Source organism: Lissotriton helveticus, chromosome 5_1, assembly GCF_964261635.1.
Source record: "Lissotriton helveticus chromosome 5_1, aLisHel1.1, whole genome shotgun sequence".
Taxonomy (NCBI): Eukaryota; Metazoa; Chordata; class Amphibia; order Caudata; family Salamandridae; genus Lissotriton; species Lissotriton helveticus.
Window position 1 is genome coordinate 1,073,029,696 of NC_136065.1, and position 22,342 is coordinate 1,073,052,037.

General features: G+C 41.8%; 1 protein-coding gene across 4 annotated transcripts in view; it reads right to left on the reverse strand.

Annotated features, from left to right (window-relative positions):
• Positions 1-2,840: 2,840 nt before the first annotated feature.
• Positions 2,841-22,342, reverse strand: part of LSR (lipolysis stimulated lipoprotein receptor) — a 314,698-nt gene continuing 295,196 nt past the window's right edge. For all 4 annotated transcript variants that reach the window (XM_078643633.1, XM_078643637.1, XM_078643634.1 and 1 more), the window contains 2 exons: positions 17,455-18,116; positions 2,841-6,041 (listed from right to left, as the gene is read on the reverse strand). In XM_078643633.1, coding sequence (XP_078499759.1) covers positions 6,006-6,041; positions 17,455-18,116 — 698 coding nt within the window. In that variant the 3' untranslated portion in view covers positions 2,841-6,005. The remainder of the gene's footprint in view (positions 6,042-17,454; positions 18,117-22,342) is intronic.

Below are 22,342 nucleotides of genomic sequence, written 5' to 3' on the forward strand. Positions count from 1 at the left end.
GTGGGATCCGACCATCAATTATGCCCTCCAAAAGTCTCATGAATCCCAGAAGTGCCTGATACTTTCTTTGTCCTTCCTAAACAGCTGGGCTCTCCCTTGGTTGATAGTAGCCTCCTGTAGAGCACTCAAGCAGCAGCACTCCTTTTCCAGAATGAGTTGGCCTTTTCCTTCAAGGCAGATGCAGCTTTCTCCAGAAGCGTTTGCCAAACGTCTCTTGCACAGTTACTTACCATCCGGCAACTGAGCCGATGACTTCACAAGGCAGCTTTTTCTTCTCGAGGATGCAGTGCAGAAATACCCTTTCTACAGGACAGTTCTTACTTATTCTCTAGGAAGACTATAGCATTCATATCATTGGTCTAGCTCAGGTTGTCCCTACCTGTAAAGAAGCCTGTTATCTGAGATCCTGGCTCTGGCACTCAAGCAATTTCCACTCAAGTTGATGGGTGAATCTAGTGATTGGCCATGAAAAGACAAGCACACTAACCTGGCTTCCAACACAGTATTTATCAGAGCTTTACAGAAAATAATGTGTACTCAACTGGTCCACATCTGGGACAGTTTTAAGCAGTTCGAGATTGTGTATCCCTCTCTGACTGGTCAAGTCACAGTCTTGGTCTTCTAGTGACAGAAGAAAGGAGGGCTGGGAATTTCCGGTCAGGAAAAAAGGCACAAAAGAGGGAGAGGTTTCTTCACCTAAATGTGTCGTGGTCAGGAAGACCATATCAATACGAGTCATTATGTACATGTTTTCCAGTGGTGGCAAATTTGGCGTGGTTAGGATAAGAGCAGAAACAGGAAGGAATATCAGATTAGAGTAAGATAGTCCTGGAAATATGGCCAACATGTGTGCCTGTTGTGAATCGGTCATTTCTTTTTGGCAAGTGATATAGTTGCATTAGTAATTAGATTATATAATATTCTTGTAGTTGGTGAGTTATTGTTTAGTTGCTGGCTTTATTTTTCGTTCATTTAATTTACATTACATTCACTTCCCTGGTTCAGTGGAAACAAATCTTCCAGGCTATTTCAGTGTTTCCTATTTGTTGCTTTTCCGTTATACGAAGTTAAGTATTCTGTGTACTCCTGGGTTGAACACCAATTTTGAAAGCTGTCAGCGTGTAAATCCAGGAGCGATTTATTGAAACACAGTTTAAGCAGTTTGAAAAATAAATAATGGGATAGAGAATAAATCAAGCCAACAAAATCTCTGTGCTGAATCCAGGATCAGTCATCTCAACCCAGCTGAATGGGTGATGTAAACCAAGGAGTAACAATCTCCCGTCGTCATGAAATAGTTTCTAGTATTCCAGTAGTCTCTAGAAGTCCAGAAGGGACAACACCAACATAGTTGTCTGCAATGTAAACACAGTTGGGGAAAGTTAATCCAAGCCAGTCTGCTTGACCGGATGGGGTATGAGCCCAGGAGAGACAATACCCGCCCAATTTAGGTTTTCAAAGTTGTAATACACGGAGCAAAGTCAAACCAAGTCTATCTGGCTGGCTGTGGGCAGAACCCAAGAGTGATTATCGTAGCACTTTAGTTTTAATTTGAGGTAATGATTTCTGGAGCAACTAGCCCAACCCAATCTGAGGCGCAGTCTAGTTTTCAGTGAGGTAGACCTAGGAGCAGAATTAACCAAAATCGATCTGATTGTGGGCTGTGCTGTACCCCAGAAAGATTGTCTAAGCCAGTTCATGTATCTGTGAGGTAGAACTTGTGCAGGATTAACAAATTTACTTAGGAGTTGAGCTGGCGTTAGACAGACCGGGTTTGTGGTCCTTTGCCCTTTCAAGGCCCAAAAAGGGGATGAGATCCTTAATTTGAAAACCTTGGGTGGCGCCTGGGCTGGTTGCCCAGTGTATCATGGCTCTGCACTACTTTGCAGGATCATATTAGGAGGCCACATGACACCGTGTCTAAGTGAGGGTCTCATGAATCATAGTGATTTCTGAGAAGGAAGTCCAGCAGGAGGCTGGAGTCAGTAAGAAATGGAAATACATATGCTTTGTAGGAAAATCGCAAGGCCAAGAAGCACGTTATTTACTTTAATTTTCCAAATAACTCCATTGCAAACCTCAGTCATTTTATCTTGCAAGCATCAACTTTTTCACCAGTCTCATAGAAATTTAGCTGCAATCACATTTAGATTTTTAAACTTTTTAAAAAAATATATCACATCAATTAATTAATTTCACTACGGGGACCCCTGAAACATGCCATTGAAAATATCATTAGAATATGTAAATAATGTAGCAACATTTGTTGATCTGTACCTGAAATGTTCTGAATATATATCACATTGTTCTGCAAGCAGGAGCATCAAAAAAGGGAATAAAGAATGAAAGTAGGCACATAAGTTTGCATGCATTTTATCTCGAATATAAGAACTCCCTCACAACGAATTTTCAAGTCAACACTGCATGTAGCCCAATTCTTAATATGAGCTGGTGGTTGCGGCCACCTGCACTGATTTCTGGGGTCCAACACTTATTTTTCCTCAACAGATTGATACAGAGGAAGAGACAGAAAAACAACAATAGGAGTTAGAGAGATATGGGAAAACAGTCCCAAAGGGAAAAAGCAGCAATGAAAAAGATCTTGCAAGAGTTAACTTAAGAGGCAAGGAGTGTCCGGTGGTTGAAAAAACAACTGTGGAATCATGACTAAGTAACCTTGGTATTCGGCACCATGACCTTCGATACTGCAAGCAGTGGACTTGTGAGCAAATCTTTGGGCACCCGCAATTATTCTTTTACAAATTAAGCAGGGATGTAGCCCATAGTAAACATGAATTATGTCAGACGGCACATGAAATACTGACAGTAGGACAATTGTATACAAATATGCATTGAAGTATTTATTTTACAAAAACACATGAAATTGAGTAACATTGATTGTATTGTTGTAAAACAAGAAAAAAGTAGATACAAAAGGAGACTTCAGTTTTAAAATCCATCCACTAATGTAAAAATACAAATATTTAGCTAAAGTTGCACATTACTTGGTTAAAAAAGATTGACATTCTAGTTCATTAGACTCATAATTGGATTCATTAGATTCATAATTGGATTCAACAGAGATACGAATTATAAAAAACAAGAATATTTTCAATGAAAATCACATGAAAAATATTATATTACTACATTTATTTTGAAATACAAATATTCATTAACCTAAAAGTGCACAATGTCACTTGGTAAAAAAAACAGGAAATGTGAGTTAACCCTAACCCTTACACTCATATTCGTACTGGAATTAAGAGAATTGCGAATAGTAGTTGCAGATTCATGCTACGTGTGTGTACTAAGAGCAAGTTTGCCTATGTCACTTTTTTTTTTAACCATCTGCACATTAATGCGCTATAAAGAGTACACGTACTAGGAGCCCACTAGTCTGCACATTTATTTAGTAAAGTAGACAACTGTACAACATAAACCTCTTTAATCACGTGACTTTCTAATTTCATCTTTTTTTCTTTTTGTTTTTTAGTGTACACACTCCATATGCATTATCCCGGACTATCAAGGCCGCTGGTTCCCTACACTTCAATTTTGAAAGGCCAATAAAAAAAAGACAAAAAACTCCCAAACTCATAAAATGAATAATATTACAGTTAAAGTAGCGTCTAACAATAATACACAAAAGGAAATATGGATCAAAAGCTTTTCTTGTGCATTTGCCTAATTGCAGTATACACGAGTTTAAACACAATTTCTTTGCACTAGCTTGAATAATAAATAGTTACACGGTTGTTTAGAAGCCGTCAACGTGCGCTATAAAGATGAATTAAGACAAAAGAGGCCGGGTTTGACAACCATCCTTATTCTTCTGGTGTTTGCCGCCTTCAGAATTTATACTCAAAAGGAAGCTTCTTTGAATTTCAGTAACTCTCAATTTAAGAAAGTACAAATTATACCAAAAGAAAACTTGAAGACTAACTAAATGCAAGTCTCATTTAATAGTGTAAGAAGCCTAGGGTACACATCTTTTATTAAAAAAAGATGCCCTCAGGCCTCGTTAGGGACAAATGCTAAACTCGCATCTCACCGTCTTATCGTGCTTTGTATCAAATCCGACAAGGCTCTATTTAACGTTGAAGAAATACATATTTCAGATTGTCTAAACCAGACAGGATGCATGCCGATATCTTAGCGTGTTGCATTATTGGATGTTATTTGCTTTTTGCAACACTACACGTAAAGAAATCATTAAAAAAAGAAAGCTAAAAATCTCCATTAAATAAAACATACAACCAGCTGTCTCAGAGCACAGTACATTTCAGTAGTTAAAAATATCCATCGCAAACATTACATTTGAAGGCTCAAAAGACGGTTTTCATGTTCTTGTGCAACACATCCCACCACAGCTAATCAAGGATGGTAGAGGATAACAGTAACATGGAAGTGGCACGCTGTAGTAATTCAGGATGCGCTGAAAAAGAAACTCACTTATAAAGAAATTTACATGTTCGAACCAAAACATATTCCCAAATTTATGAATTCAGCAAGGCACCTAAGGCCGAAGATGAAGGAAACAAGGATATGGTGATAACCATGAGAGACAAATCAGTTAAGGCATACAATACCACAGCTAAGGTAAATTGAGCATCACTTGTACTATCTCCTTAACTGGTTACTGTCATGCTGAATACAGTTCTCAACACTACCTCCATAAAGACCACAGGATGCTTATTTGAGAAAAACTAGTGGCATACAGGGCTAAAATAGGTAGCAAAAAGTGGCATTTTTCTTGTTCTCTACTGAAGTCAGTCCTCTTTTCCATGGAGGCTGTTGAATTACCATGAAGTTCCAAGGGGGCAGGCACTTTGTGAAATGCATGCTAAAATGAAATGAAGCCCATCAGCTAACTGGCGATGGAACATTGTGATTCGTAAGATGCAAACTTTGTAATACAAAATTACAACCAGCTCCTGAGACTTCAACATAAGCACATTTCTCTCAAGATTGAAATGAACACCAACATGTCAGCCGCCATGTTCAGCACTTAGGTTACAACTAGCTATCCACACAGGTATTGTGACTTAGCAGGAAGAATCCACCCTGGGTGAAAATAAATGTTGGCTGGTCTTTAAAGTTATGTTGGAATGATAGCACTTTACTAGTATTAGTGGTCCTAAACATAATTGAGTCGTTAACATTCTTTTGTAAAGCAATAGGAAACCATGAACAACGTATGTTTGAAGGCTGGTAAGGTTCAGAAAACAGTGATCAGTTTGCATTGAAAAGCTTAGGATGCCACAACTTGATTAAGGATCACGCAAACGTTTTTGAAACATCTACTGCTGCTGAACTGAAATCTGGACAAACCTTCCAAAGCACAGAATTAACAGAACGTAATTATAATAATATACAAATCGTGAATAACTTATAATTTGTGCTTGCTGAATTGTTCTTAACATATTAACTTCTATACAGATACAAAAGACTTAAAAAGGTAATTGCGATGGTGGATGTTGCACCTGGTATAGAGAACGAATAAGAAAGAAAATGACCAGGGCTTCAATACGCTCAAGTAATAGGAATGGATAAAGAGCAGATACTCCACAGTTTATGGTCCAAGTCCAAACCTAGGAAGACCAGCTTGGGTTTTATTTCACAGCGATAAAATGAGTAGGAACCCATATAGGTGTAAATATCCGTCAGAATAGTTCAACTTTATAATGCCATTTGTTTGTTAGTAACAGCAGTGTTGCCATCAGAATCATGAGTGCACAACAAATGCACCATCTTGTGATGTTAATGCATCAGATAAAATATGATATAGCCGTTTACTGTTCACAGCAACACCACTTGGAGAAAGAATCTACTTTTGTGTTTTTCACGGATGTTACATTTGCCTTGCAATCTGAGAAGCAAATTACTGTTCTTTATTTCACTTTGGAGAGGTTGCTTACTTCTTACCCAAGGCATGTTACATGTTAAAGAAAAGGGCATTTGTGAATGAGAGAAAAGAGATATCAAACCAGGTTTCTTGATGAAATTCACACCACCAGGCTGTCTCTGCTCAGTGCATTACTCTGTTAAAGAGAGAAAATACTTTGTAAAGAGGCTTGTAAATGTTTTAAACTTAGCAAATGTTTCACATTAATTAAGAAAGAATCGACTCCACTTCAGCAAAACTGCCCTGGATAATGTACAGGTACAAAAGTTCCTATTCACAGTTTGGTAGATATGTAATAAGGCAACCTCACAGGCAGTTGGTGTGTAAATTTTTTTTCATGATTTCCACCTCAAGAAGAAATTACACTTTCTGCTAGCTTAACATCTAGTATCTGCCTGTTGAAACTTTGACCCAGTCCATTCCAGCCACTGTGAAGTGGACATTGATCATTAACTACTGAAAACAGTGGACTGATCAAGCAGCAGTCCTCTAAAGACCAGAGGAAATTAGTGAGCATGGTGGGATCCAGTAACGATGACAGGGTTCAAGAAAACATCACAGGGAACTCTCATCCCCCGCAGCCTTGAAATGGACTTCCACATGCATACAGAGTACTCTCATATCCTTCTCTCGAGGGGGAAAACTCAATTTCTGTCTAACAGTCCTTTTCTCACAAGCAAGATTAAAGTAGTCATAACCAATGTTCCCTCTAATTTTTTCCCTCTGTGTGCAGCAGTGTAAGGTCTCTGTGCGCTACAGCCAAGGCTATGTGCGCCAGGAACCTGACTGGGCGCCGTGGTGCAGCGACAAATATCAAGTGCAGATTGTGTGAGTATTCATGTTAATCCCAGCGCCGGTTATGAGCTCCAATTAACATGAATACTTTCTCAGAGGCACACAATATGCCGAACACAGGGACGGCCTTAGTGCTGGTGGCGGCCTGTGTAACAATGTTTGTTGGTGCCCCCCAATGACCACCTCTGGCAGTGATTCCGTTACTATTACCCTTCAATATTGCCCCTCAAGTCTCCACTACCATACTTTGAGATGCATTTAATTAGGTTTATAGCGCCACTCATACCAGTGTAGGGTGTCAGAGCACTTTACATCATACACATTACACAGAGACAATCAATCACATGTGTAAATCAGTGTACGGTAAATGTTACATCAGACAGAGGAATGCAAGGTGTAGGAGTCACACGTCATCCATTCTGGTAGACAGTATATCCAACCTATAAACAAGGAGCGTGTAATTTCATTAATGATCAATGTCTGTGCTGTATGCTCTTCCTCCAATCAAAGAAGATCTTAAGGGAGGTCTTGTTGGTAGATATAACAGTTCCAATTTTTATTCAATCCACCAGGCGTTAAACGTACAAATTCAAAACAATCCAGTCAGTAGTCAAATTAAATCAGACGTACAAATTCAAAATAATACAGCCAGTAGTCAAATTAAATCAGCAGACGCGTTTCAGCCAGTACGGACATCAGGGCTTGTAACATTGTATGCCCATCCTGGTACATTCATTTGTACACTTGTACACACTGAAGTGAATGTACCAGGATAGGCATACAATGTTACAAATTGTTTAGATAATATACATATATAATATACCTTGCTGTGAAGACCTGGAACTCCCTACCTCTGCATCTCAAGCAATCACCGTCCCAGCCTCAATTCATAAAGGATCTCAAGACCTGGCTCTTTGACTGAACTGCAGAACCCACCAGCACCACCACACCCCCCTCACCAGCACCTTGAGATCCTTATGGGTGATTAGTCACACTCTACAAGAACCCTGATTGAGTGATTGATTTTTAAATATTCAGCTTCAAAAATAGAATAGCGTCAACAACCAATATATCAACAAGGTAATTATATACAAGTATCTGAGATGTACATAACTTGAAGGTCCATAGATGTAGAGTTAAGAATAGTAAATCTAAACCTACCAATATACATTCATATAATTTGGTTGTCAATATTTTTGCGACAATATTCTCATAGCACAAGATTTCTGTAGTCAGTATTCTGACATGCGACTTCTGTAACTGAGTTCACCTTGCACAGACCCTGGACAGTGTAGACAATAGGGAATACAGTCCTGGGTACATATAAAAGGTTTTATGGGTGTATGGGGCTTGTGTTTGCTCTGTGAGGCTCAAAATAGACATATGATGCTGTCCTTAAGTAACTAAGATCCTGATTTGGAGATTGGCAAGAGATTCACTATAGAATAGTCGCAGCTGCTGAAATCCACAGTGATTACATGTCCTAAAAATCATGCTCAAATCTTCTCTAAGATTTATAAAATGCTGGGACTTGGGGTCATATATTTTCAAAGCATTAAATAACATTAATGACTTTAAAGATCTGTTATTCCATGTTCTCGTAAGTTGAGGGTTCAGATGGAATCTATAATTAATATATAGATAAGCAGAATACACAAACCAATATTTTCATGGTTCTACCTCATGAAATTTGTAAATACAGATAAAACATGTTGAGAATAATCCACTTAGTTCTGCACATTTTCTCATCCATGGAAAGTTGAAAGGCTGAGTCAGCCTGACCAGAATTCCTGCAGTTGGCATATCGTTCTCTACAGCGGGCACTCGATTCCAATAGCTATTGCACCGCCTTCCCGAGAAAACCCGAGTTTTTTTTATTTAAAACACACAATGAACGTCCCACCTCCCCACCTGGACCAACTGTTCTGGGGAGATCTGTATCAGTGTGTATGATATACAATGGGAATGCAGACGAGCTTGTGGGGGCGGTTTGATCTGCCCGGCGGAGATGGAAGAAGGTGATACCCTGTGCCAGTGGGTGCAGATGCAGCACGCTTGCCAGTAAAAAGGGACAACATTTTCCGAATTGATCGACCAGTAATGTGTTTTTTTCTTGCCTGTTCAACACAATTCTCTGTAAGGCCCCGTCTCGTATGTCCAATCAATGTGTGTCCGAGCCCTTTCTCACGCTCCACGTATGCCTAGTCTCACCCTGGCGTCATATGTGTACAGCTTCTGCGATCCTCCAATCCATCTGAAGCGTCTCGTGTGGCCCATTTCATTTATATCTGACACTTGGGAATTACATCCTCCTGCCCCCACCGTTCACCGAACCCACACACACACCATGGCCCGTTTATATATGTGACAGGAGGCATCAACTTACATGCTTCGACGCCTCCTCAGGGGTAGTAAGCGCTATATGAATGCAATTACAATACAATACTAGCTGCCAACACCAAGCACGCCATGTGCTCTTCCTTACATCAAGGGAGTAAATGTGCTGCTTCCGACAGAATACCACTTCCGTGCCTTCAAAATCATTGTTAAGCCAAAGTAAAGAAGTACAACTCCCATACTGCACTGAGATGGCCATTTAAATCACTGGAGTGAAAGCACGATGCGGACACGGGAGATCTGGCTAAACTACCTACACCAGAGCTCAAACTTTTACCAAGCATTGGCAGTCTGGGGCGTGGTGAGGAAACTGAGGAGGGCTGCACTGTAGAAGAGTGCAGTGCTCACAAGAATGTCTTCCCCTATCACCCCTTGGACTTTCTAGCCATGCCTACCCCTGCTCTGAAACTGTTTAAATAAACCTCTTCCTGATCTGTCGGAGCCCAACGGAGCAGGCAGACTTTTATTCTGCTACAGCTGGCAGGCTCCTCTTGCACCTGCCCCCCCCCCCCCTCCTCCCCCTCTTTCCAGGAGCTTTCAGACACTTCTAGGAGCTGCCCTACACTGTGGGCAGAGCTGGAAGACAAAGGAAAGAAAAAAAACACCCCTGCAGTCCGGTGTTTCTTGGAGCTGTAGCAGGTGGGGATTCTGAAAGCACACGTGTGCTCCTAGACTTGCATTTCTTTTGGTAATAGAGCGGGTCAGATTGTGTGCTGCGCTCTATTACAAAAAGAATTGCAGCAAGTCAACAAGCACACGTGTGCTTTCAGAATCCCCTGAAAGTACACATCGTGGTCCTTTAATATTGCTGCCTTCATTCCTTAAAAGGGGTGCTTGCAGGGCAGATTGTATGCCTTTGTTAATGTAATCATACTAATTGCAGCGCGATTAGCGTGAACACCTTCACAAAGGCATACAATCTGCCCCACCACAGCTTCGCCCTTTTAACATAACAAAGGTAGCAAGTGCAGGAGGCACTTTCTGCTGAACTCACCTCTGTGCGCTTCAAACACCCCACTGCGCGCTCGAGATGAGATAGGTGCGCGCGCGCCCAGCCGCGCAGGTTTGAGGGAACAGTGGTCATAACTGTATCACCCTTAACCCCTTCGGAGCAGGGCACATTTTCGCCATGTGTGGGCGATTTAAATAGTGGGCGGGATTCGGACTGCCCCAGGCCGTCCTCCGCACACGCCCACCGTGACGCATGACAGCCGGGAGCAGTCATGAGAGCGCAAAAGGATGGGTTCATTGATATTTGGGTTTCCTCGTTGATTCCTATGGAGCCTTGGAGAAAGATGCTGCAGGCGACCAGGGGAGAAGTGTCCGGTTGGATCCAAGGGCAGATCGAAGATCAAGAGTACCTGAAAGCAGAGGGGACAGAGTCTGGGTCACTAGCCTGGACCAAGGAAGGAACCAGGCGATGTCGGGATGCAATCAGGTGATGTCGGGAAGCTTGTCTCTGCAGCCACGTGGACCAGGAGGTGTCGACGACGACCAGGAGCTGGGCATGGACTGTCCCACGAAGGATCTCGCTGTCCGAGGTGTCGGCTTCCGGATTGGAGTCAACAAGCCTTGGCAAAGGCAACCCACGCAGGAATCGAAGAGTGCTTCTGGATCAGACCAGCAAGGTCTGATGGGCTTCTCCTTTTCAGGGAAGCAGGGGCCAGTCTGGAGCAACCAGACCAGCGGTGCAAATCGAAAGGTTTGATGTCACAGAGGCCACTAGCCAACGGGCAAATGACAGGACAGACGCGTCGAGCAGGAAAATGCAGAAGGGCCCCCACGCAGAACTCGTGGAGTGTGGAGGGCTGATCTTCGGTGTAGTTGGTGCTCGGGGCTGGGGCTTCTCAATCCCCAATGCACAACTTCGAGGGTGCCTCAGAAGTTGCACGGAAAGCAATTCGCTGGCTTTCCAAGATGGCCGGTACCACGTCCCGCGTCGCTTCCACGGGTCTCAGCTTTGCTGTGGCAGTGGATCGGGCTGAAGTAAGTCTGGAAGTCCGGGTCTTGTCAGGCAATGTGCTCAGGCTCCGGCAGGAGCATCGACAAAGCAAACCGTTGATCGCTTGATGGTGCCTGCTTGCACAGGGTGGTCAATCCTTGACCACAAGGGAGATTCTTCAGTCTTCTATCTTCAGGTAGAACGTCTAAGGCCCAGTGTTTCGTTTCAGTTTTCCATCAGGATGTTCTAAAGATTTGGGACTCATCCCCTACCTATATACCAAATTTAGGGGCTGGATTACCTGCTGGGTCCCTCATATGGGTGGGACCAGGGAAGGGGGTGGTTACACCCCTTTCCCTTTGTCCAGTTTTGCACCAGAGCTGGGGTCGGAGTGCCCCAGCACCGGTTTGAACTGGACTATGCATGGGACACCTTGTGTGCCCCAGGCAGTCTCTCATTCCATTCAGCCCTCCCTGCCCCAATACACTATGGCCTGTCTGGGGTGGGGCAAGCACTTCCCTAGACAGGAAACCTATTGTCCAAGCCACCCTCGCTGGAAGGGCTCCCAGCAGCAGGAGGTCAGACTTGTGTCTGTGGCAGCAGCATCCATTTTGTGATGCTGAGGCTCTGGTTAACTTTAACCGGGATTAGTAGGAACAAGATGTCTTCTCCCTCTAGAAGGGTGGAATTTTTTTATTTATTTTTTTATTTTTTATTTATTAAAGTTTTGTATAGCGCTGGCTGGACCCGAGGGTATCAGAGCGCTTCACAGCAAATATACATGGGTTAGACAGATAATGCGGACAAAAAGCAGGTCAATGCACACAGGTGTGAGTACACTCTATACAATAGCAGCCAAGCGTGACCCAGGTGGAGATTCGTAGGCAAGTCAATCAGCTCAGGGGTGAGCGAGGACATGAAACAATAAAGTCTAGGTTTAGTTCTAGTTGGTTCCGGAGCGCTCAAGGAAGAGGACTTTGAGTAGCTTCTTGAATTTCGGGAAGGATGTGGTCATTCTGATGTGTGGTGGAATGGAGTTCCATATTTTGGGAGCATTGCCCGCGAAGGATTTGCTCGATGTTGAGAGTTTCTGGGATTTCAGAGGAATGAGTAGGAGCGTGTTGGAGCTTCTGAGGTTTCTAGACTGCCCGGCCCTTTTGAGCTTATTGGCCAGGTATTCCGGTTTGCCCGTATGCAGGGCCTTGTGTGTGAGGCAAGCTGTGCGGATGCTACCCCCGTCGCCAGAACTGGCGAGGGGGTAGTATTCCAAAGCGTATGACACCTTACACGACATGTTTTGATAAAGCCAAACCAAAGTTAGCAATAACCGCGAGGATTATAATGCACTTAAGAGTATATGGTATGGCTATATCAGAGAACAGCTATAAGGACATGGTTCCGAAAGCTGCAGACAGGCTCAGCTCATGCTAGAGCCTCATCTCACATTAAACCAAGCACTCTGCCTTCAGGATTGTTAAGGCCTGCCATAGGAGTGACTTATAGGTGCATATGTGTCTATATATAATGGTAGGTATAGGAATACTATACCGAAGCAAGGGGTGATTACACAACCTTGCCCCAGCTGAGTGATCAGCCAGTTGTGTCAGTTTGGATGGCCAGCCAGGGGTGGCAAAAGATATGCTGCAGCCCCTGGTAGGTCTTGGGTGCACCTATGCCCTGGGTACCTATGGTACACTATACAGGGACTCACAAGAGTGACCCAATATCCAATTAGGTATGTACCTAAGGCACATAGAGTCCATTTTATAGAGAGAGCTGATAGCCTGGGGTCCTGATTAGCCGGATCCCAGGCCAACTAAGTCGAACACCAGCTAAACAAAAGGCAAAAATATCTGGGGTAACCATAGTCAGGTATCCACCTTCCTACACAAACCCCCATGGATGGCCTGAAATAAGTCCCTAGTGAAGGCCAGGATGTCATCCCCTTCCGTGCCCAGGGAGGTCCCCCAGTTACGGATTTGATTTCTACATCTGCAATTTTCCAAGTCCTCTTGTTTGGACTGTAGGTTGGTCTGTTGGTTCTCCAGGGCAGCCACACAACGCCAACGCATCTCCTGATCTTCCACGTGAGAGTCCATTGTGCGCTCAAGATCATCCACTTGTGTGCCCACCCTTGTAATGTCTCTACAGAGATCATGTAGACCGCTTTCAAAGTCAGTTTTGAGGGAGCCAATTTCGGGCATGATGTCAGTCAAGAATGTTTTCATGTACTCCTGGGTAATAGGCTGGGCAATGGGTGCCCCATGGGCTTGTGAGGATGAATCGCCCTTGCTGCCCATATCTGCCAAGGAGGATTTGGACCAGAAAGAGACGATGGAACTGTGCATGGAAGCTTTGCCCTGCAGCATAACAGTGAGGCTAAATCATTGTCCCTGGGCAGAGGTAACAGCTCCACTAAGATCAGGTTACCCCCAGACAATGTAGGGCGCCATATTGTTCATGCAGGCCTCAGCCTTGTGGCGAAGTAAAGGGAACGGCTAGGGAGCTATCCCAGCCTGAGGAGAGGTAGAAGTCTCTGCTGGTGGGCCCCTAAGAGGAACAACCAGTTACCCCTGGCCAGGGCCCGCTGCTATTTAGGGTGCAGGATGGAGCAGGTCAGGGTACCAGAGTTCAGCAACTGGCAGGTCCCTATGCGCTTCGTGGTAAGGTGGCCAGGGGAGGGGAAACGCACAGCCCTCACTGCAACCCCTACGATCTACGGTTCTTAGAGAGGTTTCGCAGCAGTGCAACGTTCCCTTAGAGCTTCGCTGGAGGGGAAGGCTGATGACAAGATGTGACCCACTTCCAAGATGGGGTCACTGTCCCCTCACAAGAGAATTTCAAACTACCTCCATCTCCAAATGCAGCTGCTATACCACCCTGCCGGCTTTCATACTGGGCATGCTACTTGTCTACCTCACCAGTCCCAAGCAAGCCCGGACGCTCCCCATCAAGCCATTCCTCCCCCAAAGTCATAGTGTGTTGCTCACCTCATGCTCTCCTCCACCAGGGAGTTATCCAGACATTGCGGGTGCCAGAATGCCAGACAGCTGCTGGGACTAGCTACTCCCTTGCTAACGAGACCCAGAGGATGCAAGTCAGTCCCACATCAAGATAGCGGTCTACTCCTCTGTGGGCCCACTCAACACTCTGGGATCAGCACCCACTCACTCAAACACTAGCCCCCATTGCCCAAGGGGTGCCCGCCACCTGCCTGCGTCATCAGGCACCGAGGCTTACTTCTAGGCCCATACGCATCCACGTCCGCAGCGATCGCACCTCGCAGCCTTGATCAAAATGGTGCTGGCACACCAGCCTGTTGAAGAATGGGGCCATGCCACATATCCAAGAAAAGACTGGATTGAATTTTCAGGGCCCTCCTGGTACAGGACCCACAAGCGCGTTAGTGACCTCGCAGCAGAGTCGGAGCCGGAAATCTGCTGGAAGGCCCACAGGAATCAGAGTTTAGAGGAGCAGTGTCCTATTCCATTCCCAGTCAGGCCAAGCCCACAACATTGTTTTCTAAGGGACCTACATAAGAACTAGGCGGCTTTAGTCAGATACGGGGATAAGGGACAATGCACAGTGAATTTTAACAACAAGAGGGGAGATATTTTAGCTCCATCTTTGTTTAGATTATAAATTGATCAATTGGAAAAGGTTTTACTAGTGAATGCAAAAGACCTCGATTGAGCCGGTGACTGACCAATTCTGAAGCTTCTTTATGCGGACCATCGGGTTTTACTAGCATGTACCCCTCATGCCCTTAAGACCTTTATTTACTCATTTGTCTCTTTTATGGAGTCCATGGACTCTTGGCCAGTTTTAAGGAATTGCATATTGTTGTAGTGGGTAAAAAAAGTAACTACATCAAACCACTATTTTATATAACTGCATGAATGGGGTAGGGATCCAATGTTTTCATCTTTGCGGGTACAATTTGATGAAACCAGCTCATGGGCTCTGCTGATATAGTGTAAAAAAACTTTATGAGGTCTGTCTTGGCTATTATTGATTTTTCCATCAAGAGTAGTCAATAAGTCAGTGAAAACTATGCTGCAGATTCACCATGCTTAAACTGTCTCTGCCGTTTCTTATGGCTGTAGACTATCGTTGTTCCTACTCAGGAGTACCCCGGCCTATATAGCATATGAAGAACTAGGCATGGGATATATATCTCTGCTACTCTTGCATTGATACCTCCAATTAGGGGATCTCGGTTTGGTCTAACTATTCTCTATTGTTCAACAGACTGATATTGAAGGATTGTCTGCATCCTGATGGAGTCCATAGAACCAGATGGCTGCATTATATTAAATCTGTTTGTTCTTGGCCACCCAGAATTGTACGATAAACCGAAGACAATCTCTAAATTAGATGTGAAATGGACCAAAGCAACATTTTTTGTGTACTGTAGGGAGAAGCAGGAGTCCGAGGAGCTATTGAAATCTCAGTTCCGGCCCATCTGCTGTTGAAAATCACTTTTTCTATGGAACCCTATTTGTCATTGGCGTGAACCCTAATTATCTCCATCTCTTTACTAGGCTCAGATTAAATCTTGTGTATCGTTTACTTGCTGCTCCCAGAGGCAGGTGTTTGTAAAAGATCTGGGTCCCCATGATTGTGATTTATCTTCTCCTCAAGTTAAATTGCCCTTCATCCTATTTTGTAGATGTCATCCCCTGTACCAAATTCATTCTTCCGCCGATTAGGGATGTGAATTTTAACAAAGCAGGACTGGCCCTGTTTTAATTGCAAAAGTTACCTCCTGCTCACATGTGTTTTGTGATTGCTGCCTTTTTAAGAGTTATTCAGATGAGATCTGCTAAGGCTCCTTAATTATTTTTATTATTTTTAATTCATATATTACAGTTTTCTCTTTTCGGCTACCTAAGGGCTTGTTATTCTTTGCACCGAACATAATACAAATTGTTATGGTGTTTTATTAGTGTTTTTATATATCTGTGTTTTGCTGCTTGTTAATTTATGATTTTATGCTAAATCCCAAAAATATTTTTTGACTGGCATGTAAAAAGATTAACATCACACTGGGAATATCTGTTATTTGAAGATTAAACCAATTTCTTTTCCTGTAAACTACTCCACATGCAATGTTAAAGTACATCCATTTCAGGATGAGGGAAACAACATGACATTGTCTGCAAATAGAATACAGTAAGTAAGGATATCACTGATAAAAATAAAACTAGTTTACCCATCTAAAAATGGGCTAAAGTTACAATATTTTAAGGCTCAATCACAGTTCTTTAGGGATACACAACTAAACAGTAACTTGAATAAGACGGAATTCTATTATTTAACACCTTTTCAGGGTAGCACTCAATGCAATCAAGGGCTGATAAATACTTGTGGAGAAATATATGCTCATTACTACGAATGCATATGGTTAACAAGACAGATTGTATTACACAGTTTAACCTACTACATACCAATAACCTGCGTAAAGCAATTTTGACCCATTTGTAAGTTTATAAATGCTACAGCAGCAGGAAATTCAACTGCCTCACCCAGAAATTAATAATGTGCCTTAGCCTATAGGTCTTGGAAAATTATTCAATATTCAGACTAGATCCCTCTTCATGTTTTCCCCAAAGGTCTAACTTTAACACTGTGGAAGCTGGCCTGACATTTTTCACCATAGGAATTGATTTTAGGCTAGCAAAAGGTAATGGAACGCAGCTTACATCTTCCATACTATTCAGAGAGCCAAAAATATCCATCGGTATAACATATTTCCTTTAAAAAATTTGGCATGAGAAAACTAGACATCTGAAAGTGAGGGCCTCCAGAGGAACTTACAAAACGTCTGACTGTATGAGGACAAATAGTCTGGTAGTGAAATAACAACAAAGTGCACTTTGGATCCATTAATTTCTTTTACTGCTACTCACCTACAAAAAGGTATCCTAGAAGTCTCTTTCTAACATCCTTATAAGCACATGTTCAAACAACTTGTCTATGTTAGAGTTATGCCAGTATCAATACTGCTCTCCAAACACCTCACTTACCTTTCCTTGAGATAGGACATCAATTCAGTCTGCACTCCTGATAGAGAACCAACTCTATAAACATGAATTGAGCATAAATACTCCACAAGTGCCATTAAGATTGGAAAATTTCACAGTAAAAAGTAGGCAGTCAAATCAAATCACTAACCAATTTAAAAACATTCTCACAAATATCCATGCATGTATATGATGCAATAGAACTGAACCCACTCTATTAACATTCATTCTGGTTCATAATCATGGATTTCAAAAATGAAATGAATGTTTAGCTTTACTCATGAATTTACAATTGAACGGAGGAAAATTTTCCATTGGTGTTTAAAGTGTCTGAATTGAAACCAAAACAACTTTAAAGTCTCAAATGCATGTCTGATTAGTAAACGTACCTTTTTTAATTTTTTGTCCTGTTTTCCTCTGGACGAGAGTGATTCAGTTTCAGTATAGGGAGGGGGAGGTGGTGGAAAGTCATCGTCATCATTTCTCCTCATGCCAGAACGGCCTGTTGAGTTGCTAGCTGTTTCAGCACCGTCCCGGATTCCTGCCTTTTGCTGTTTTCTACGCAAGACATCTTCAAGAAAGCGATCGTCATAATCTGGATTGTTACGGGAACGATCCAAGTCTCTCAAGTCATCCCTACTCCTACTTCTTCTTCCTCCATAATAATCATTGCGAGAATCAGGAGAATAGTCTCTATGTCTCCGATTGTAATCATAATTATGCTCCTCATCAGAATTTTTTCTACCTCTTTGATGGGGACTCAACTGCTGATCTCGGGGATTATTGTACTGTCGCCTGTCAAGATTATCAAGATTATCCATGGAGTGAGAACGCTGACGCCTATCATAATTCCCTGGTCCACGGTAGTGATCTTCCTCATAACGATCTTGTCTGAAGGGCTGTGCACGACGGGTGTCACTGCTTAAAAGGCTTTCTTCCTCTATGTCTCTAATCGGTGTCATAGCCTGATCGCGCAGGCGACCCAGACCATTTCTTAAAACATTCCTTTGATCTTCCTCATGTAAGGAGCTGATTTCACTCATCGCACATGCTACATATGAAAGCAACAAAAAGCAACATTATTTTTGTAAGCAAAGTTCTTTAATATCATACAAACATAGCTACTGTATTTAAGGACAGCATTCAATAAAGGAATATAAATGTTCTATGGCAGTCTCCATAAAGCAGATTACTCGTATATCAGTGTCAAATTATCTGCTTACACCATTTTAAATAATTTTCCAGTTATAGGGAAGGGACCTAATAGCAGAGAAAAAGCAAACCGTGACATCAGAACAATATAACAATACATTGAGGTACAATTTGGCGTTGGTTTAAACCCTTACACATTTTCACCAATTTATATGAAAGGTTGCAATCATAGGAAAGGGAGACAAAATACAAATCTAATGGGCATATCATCATTATGGCACCTAAGTAGGTAAAAAAAACAAATCTCAACTTAATGCCATGTGCAGAACTTCTCCCATATTATTTGATGTAGAGAAGTTGGAAGCAATGTATTCATGACAAGTAGGTAAGCTTGATCAATGCATGCAAATACTCATGATAATTAATGCATTTGAATGCAATCAATTGACATAAGGTAAGCCGCAAGCATTATGAGAAACTAGATACTTTTGGTTGCTATTTATAATAATACAATCTCAATTTAATCAAGAACAATAATGATTTATATGGAGCTATATAAACAGGCCCATCATGGAATAATGATACTGATTTATCATTGCATTCGCAAATATAAACTTTTTTAGGCAATCACAACATTTTTCTGACACATTTTCAAATAGTTGACAAGATGAAAAAAATCCTACTTTTAACATGAATAGATGGATTGGTCTTAGTCGTTTATATCAAATTTATTTCGTAACATCCTTCAACAAATATAAAAAATTAGAGCTAACAAGTTTTGCAAAATAGATTTTGATAAGGGCTTATAGATGTAAAATTAAACAAACTAAAACTTTCATATCAACAGTTACTATTTTAGGTAGCAACATAATTTAATGGAAATGCAATGTTAAGACAATGTGTGAAAGGTAATTGCAAAACACTAAAAGGAATGTGGATCATGCTTCTGCTAATTTGCCAATGAATTGAGAGTTAGTATTGTAATTGTTGGTTTAGTTTTTAAATCTATAACCCAGAAGAAGCGAAAACAATTTTGCAGACGTGCTGGATGACAAATGTTTAACATCCATTTGTTAAAAGTAGGTAATTTCTCATGCCTATAGCCACCATTCGATAAAACCCGGTTCCTGCGTCGTCAGAGGTCCATGTCGTTGTGAGGAAACAGCCTCCGTTTCCTCACAACGACGCAGATCGCCATTACATCGCATGCGTTGTAAAAGCGCATGCGATGTAATGGCATGCGTGATTTTTACCACACGTTGTAACATCGCATGCGTTGGAACGCATGCGATGTAATAGCAACACGAGGTAAAAACCACGGTGTAATGGCTGTTCCCCCTCCATTACTAAGGCCCTGTTGGCAACCATATTTGACCAAGACTGTTTTTTTGTCAAACACCACTTCCAATCGTCGGGTCTCTATGTAAAAGGATGGGATTTTTTTGGGAGGGAGATGCCCTTGTCACTAGTACAAAGGATTTTGATTAATTCACCCAAACAGAAATATTCAGCATATTTCTCTGCATATAAGCATTTATTTAGACTAAAGATATGCACCTATATATGTGTATTGCCTTCTATACTAATATTTTTTATAAATATAGATATTCGTTAGTTCTGCTTACCAAATGTACATATTACTGATAGTTACATTGTTCTATATTTTTAACATGTAAACAAGTGACTGCATAAATAAGTAAATCTTTTATCACAACCATCTACAATTGCTTCACTATTGAATACAATAAGCAATTCTATATATTACTTTTTTTCCTGAATTCAGCATACCCAATGCACTACCCTATTTATCACCCTGTACCACTCTCAATATACTCCTTACCTCAACTGACATCTCAAACCTCATTTTACTAGTCTTTCCAAACCACTACCCTATTCCTCACCCTATACCTCTATACATATATCCTCTACCTCCACTCTCTCATTCATCCCAAACCCCATACTACTACTATGATTCCCCAAAATAACAATCTCCAGACTCTTCCCTACTCTATCCCTCCTTGCAAGATCGCATACCTTTTACTATTCAGATATCCCAAACAAGCCTTTCTAAACCTTTCCCTCTGACTCTTCCCCCTCCACATTCTTTTTACTCACCCCAAGCCTAACTCCTATGAGCTAATAAATAAAAATAAAACAATTCTAAATCTTTCCCTCTTCTATCCCTCCACTATCCTTCTCAATCCAAATAACGGACTACCAACCAAATTGCTTTCTTACTTCACTATATTAATTCACCACTAATCCTTCATGGATTCCGGAGTAGCGTGCTGCTCACCAAAAAAGTACTTTGACGCCTCATCAGGGGTAGTAAGCGCTATATTAATGTATTTACAATACAATACAACAATCAACTAAATATATGAAAATATTTATTCGTCATTAGCTTCTGAGAATGCCTCCCTAGTAAGTCATTTTCTGATCATCTTCCTGTTCTGCTAAACCTAGCTCAGTTTCAGGTATCGGAAGTCTTAAAGGTGAGAAAGTCAGCATGCCATCAATAACTCTGGATGGGTCACTGCACACAATGAGCAGGAACTCAATGGTAAAATTTCTCTAAACCAAGCATTACGAGGGATCAGCTCGTCTGCATATAAGAAACTAATATAAGGATGGTTGGTGATGCACTGGTAGGGGGAAAGGCTATGGTTTTAGGAGGGGGACCTCATACTTTGATTCACTTCAAACTGCAAAAAACGTTAATCAACAGCATCCTGTGATAAAAGTTTTTATGTCTGTGACGTTGGTATTGCTGAACCGGTTAAAAGTAGTGTGCCAATAGATAAAACTAGGATTTCAACTTTTCCGGTGAATTCGCCAAACAAGACCATCAAACATTAAATGAGCACCAAATATATTTTGATAAGCATTTACGCTGTCCTGGGGTAGCAGGTTGATAGAAGTACAAGTAGTCACACTAGCAGCAGTAATGTTAACAGTACAGATTATTAAATCAGAAACACTAGTCTCTACAGCACCATATGTAGTAGTACCAAATATATCACTAGTTGTAGAATTACTTGCAAGAGTACTAGTATCAGCAGGTGCAGAAATATTAGATGGCTCGCTAGTAGTAGTCCAAGTAATATTAGATGAAACAGTATTAAAAGTTGTTGTAGTAAAGGATAGGAGATGCATTTGAATATTAAGCACGGCTCTGAAGGGCAAGATTACTAACTTTATGACCAAGGGAGCACAAAGGTCGCAAGACATTAGATTGTGAGGGGGTGGGGAGGATATAAATAAGAATGCACACATTATCCTAGCCACTTGGCTGCTGAAATATACTTCTCGGTTGCACTTACTGAAGACAGTTCATAACAAGCATTGAAAATGCAATAGGTCGCGCCTTTGATTAAGTTAAAGCCATTTGCTTTGCTAATTGTATTGTATAGCAAAGCAAATGGCTTTAACTTAATGAAAGGCGAGAACTATTGCATTTCTAATACTTGTTCTCTAAGCACTCTTGTACAACCACTTATCACTTTAGCACTCACGCTATATAAATAAACTGCATTCTAGAGTAGCAGCCACCTATAATTATTTTCTGTGTGCCAATTCGGAGGCCTGTGATATAGTAAACTGGTGGTCATAGTGTCACATTAATGTCATAAGGGGTCCATGACGTCACTTGGCCATTCCAGGGTTATACCCACAAATGTAAGCACTGCCCTGGCGGTAGTTCATACTTAACAGAGATTTGGTTCCTAGTGTTCACCTCATCTTGAAACAATTGTGCAGAAAAAAACAAATGTCTTCATAGGCACTCTGTACTATGTGGAAGTAATATATAGAGCAGCGCATGTGGTGCAGCTGCTTTCAGATGCAGAGTTAAATCTGTGAGCGTCTGTCATGTTACCCATAATGGAGCTGGGGTATCCCTTTTCAGAGAGCGTAAATCAAATGCGGCTGGTGGTCTGGTCATATAGGACCAGAGTTTGATCCAGGGCGACTGTCATAATACGAATACAGGTCTAGGTCTAGTTCTTTTGCGGAGAGAAAACGGGGGCTTTATATTGGGATGCCTTTCATTTTGCAGTGGGACTGCCCAGTTCCACGGTAGCCAGATCAGGAACACAGTTGGTATCATTATTGCAGCACAGGAGT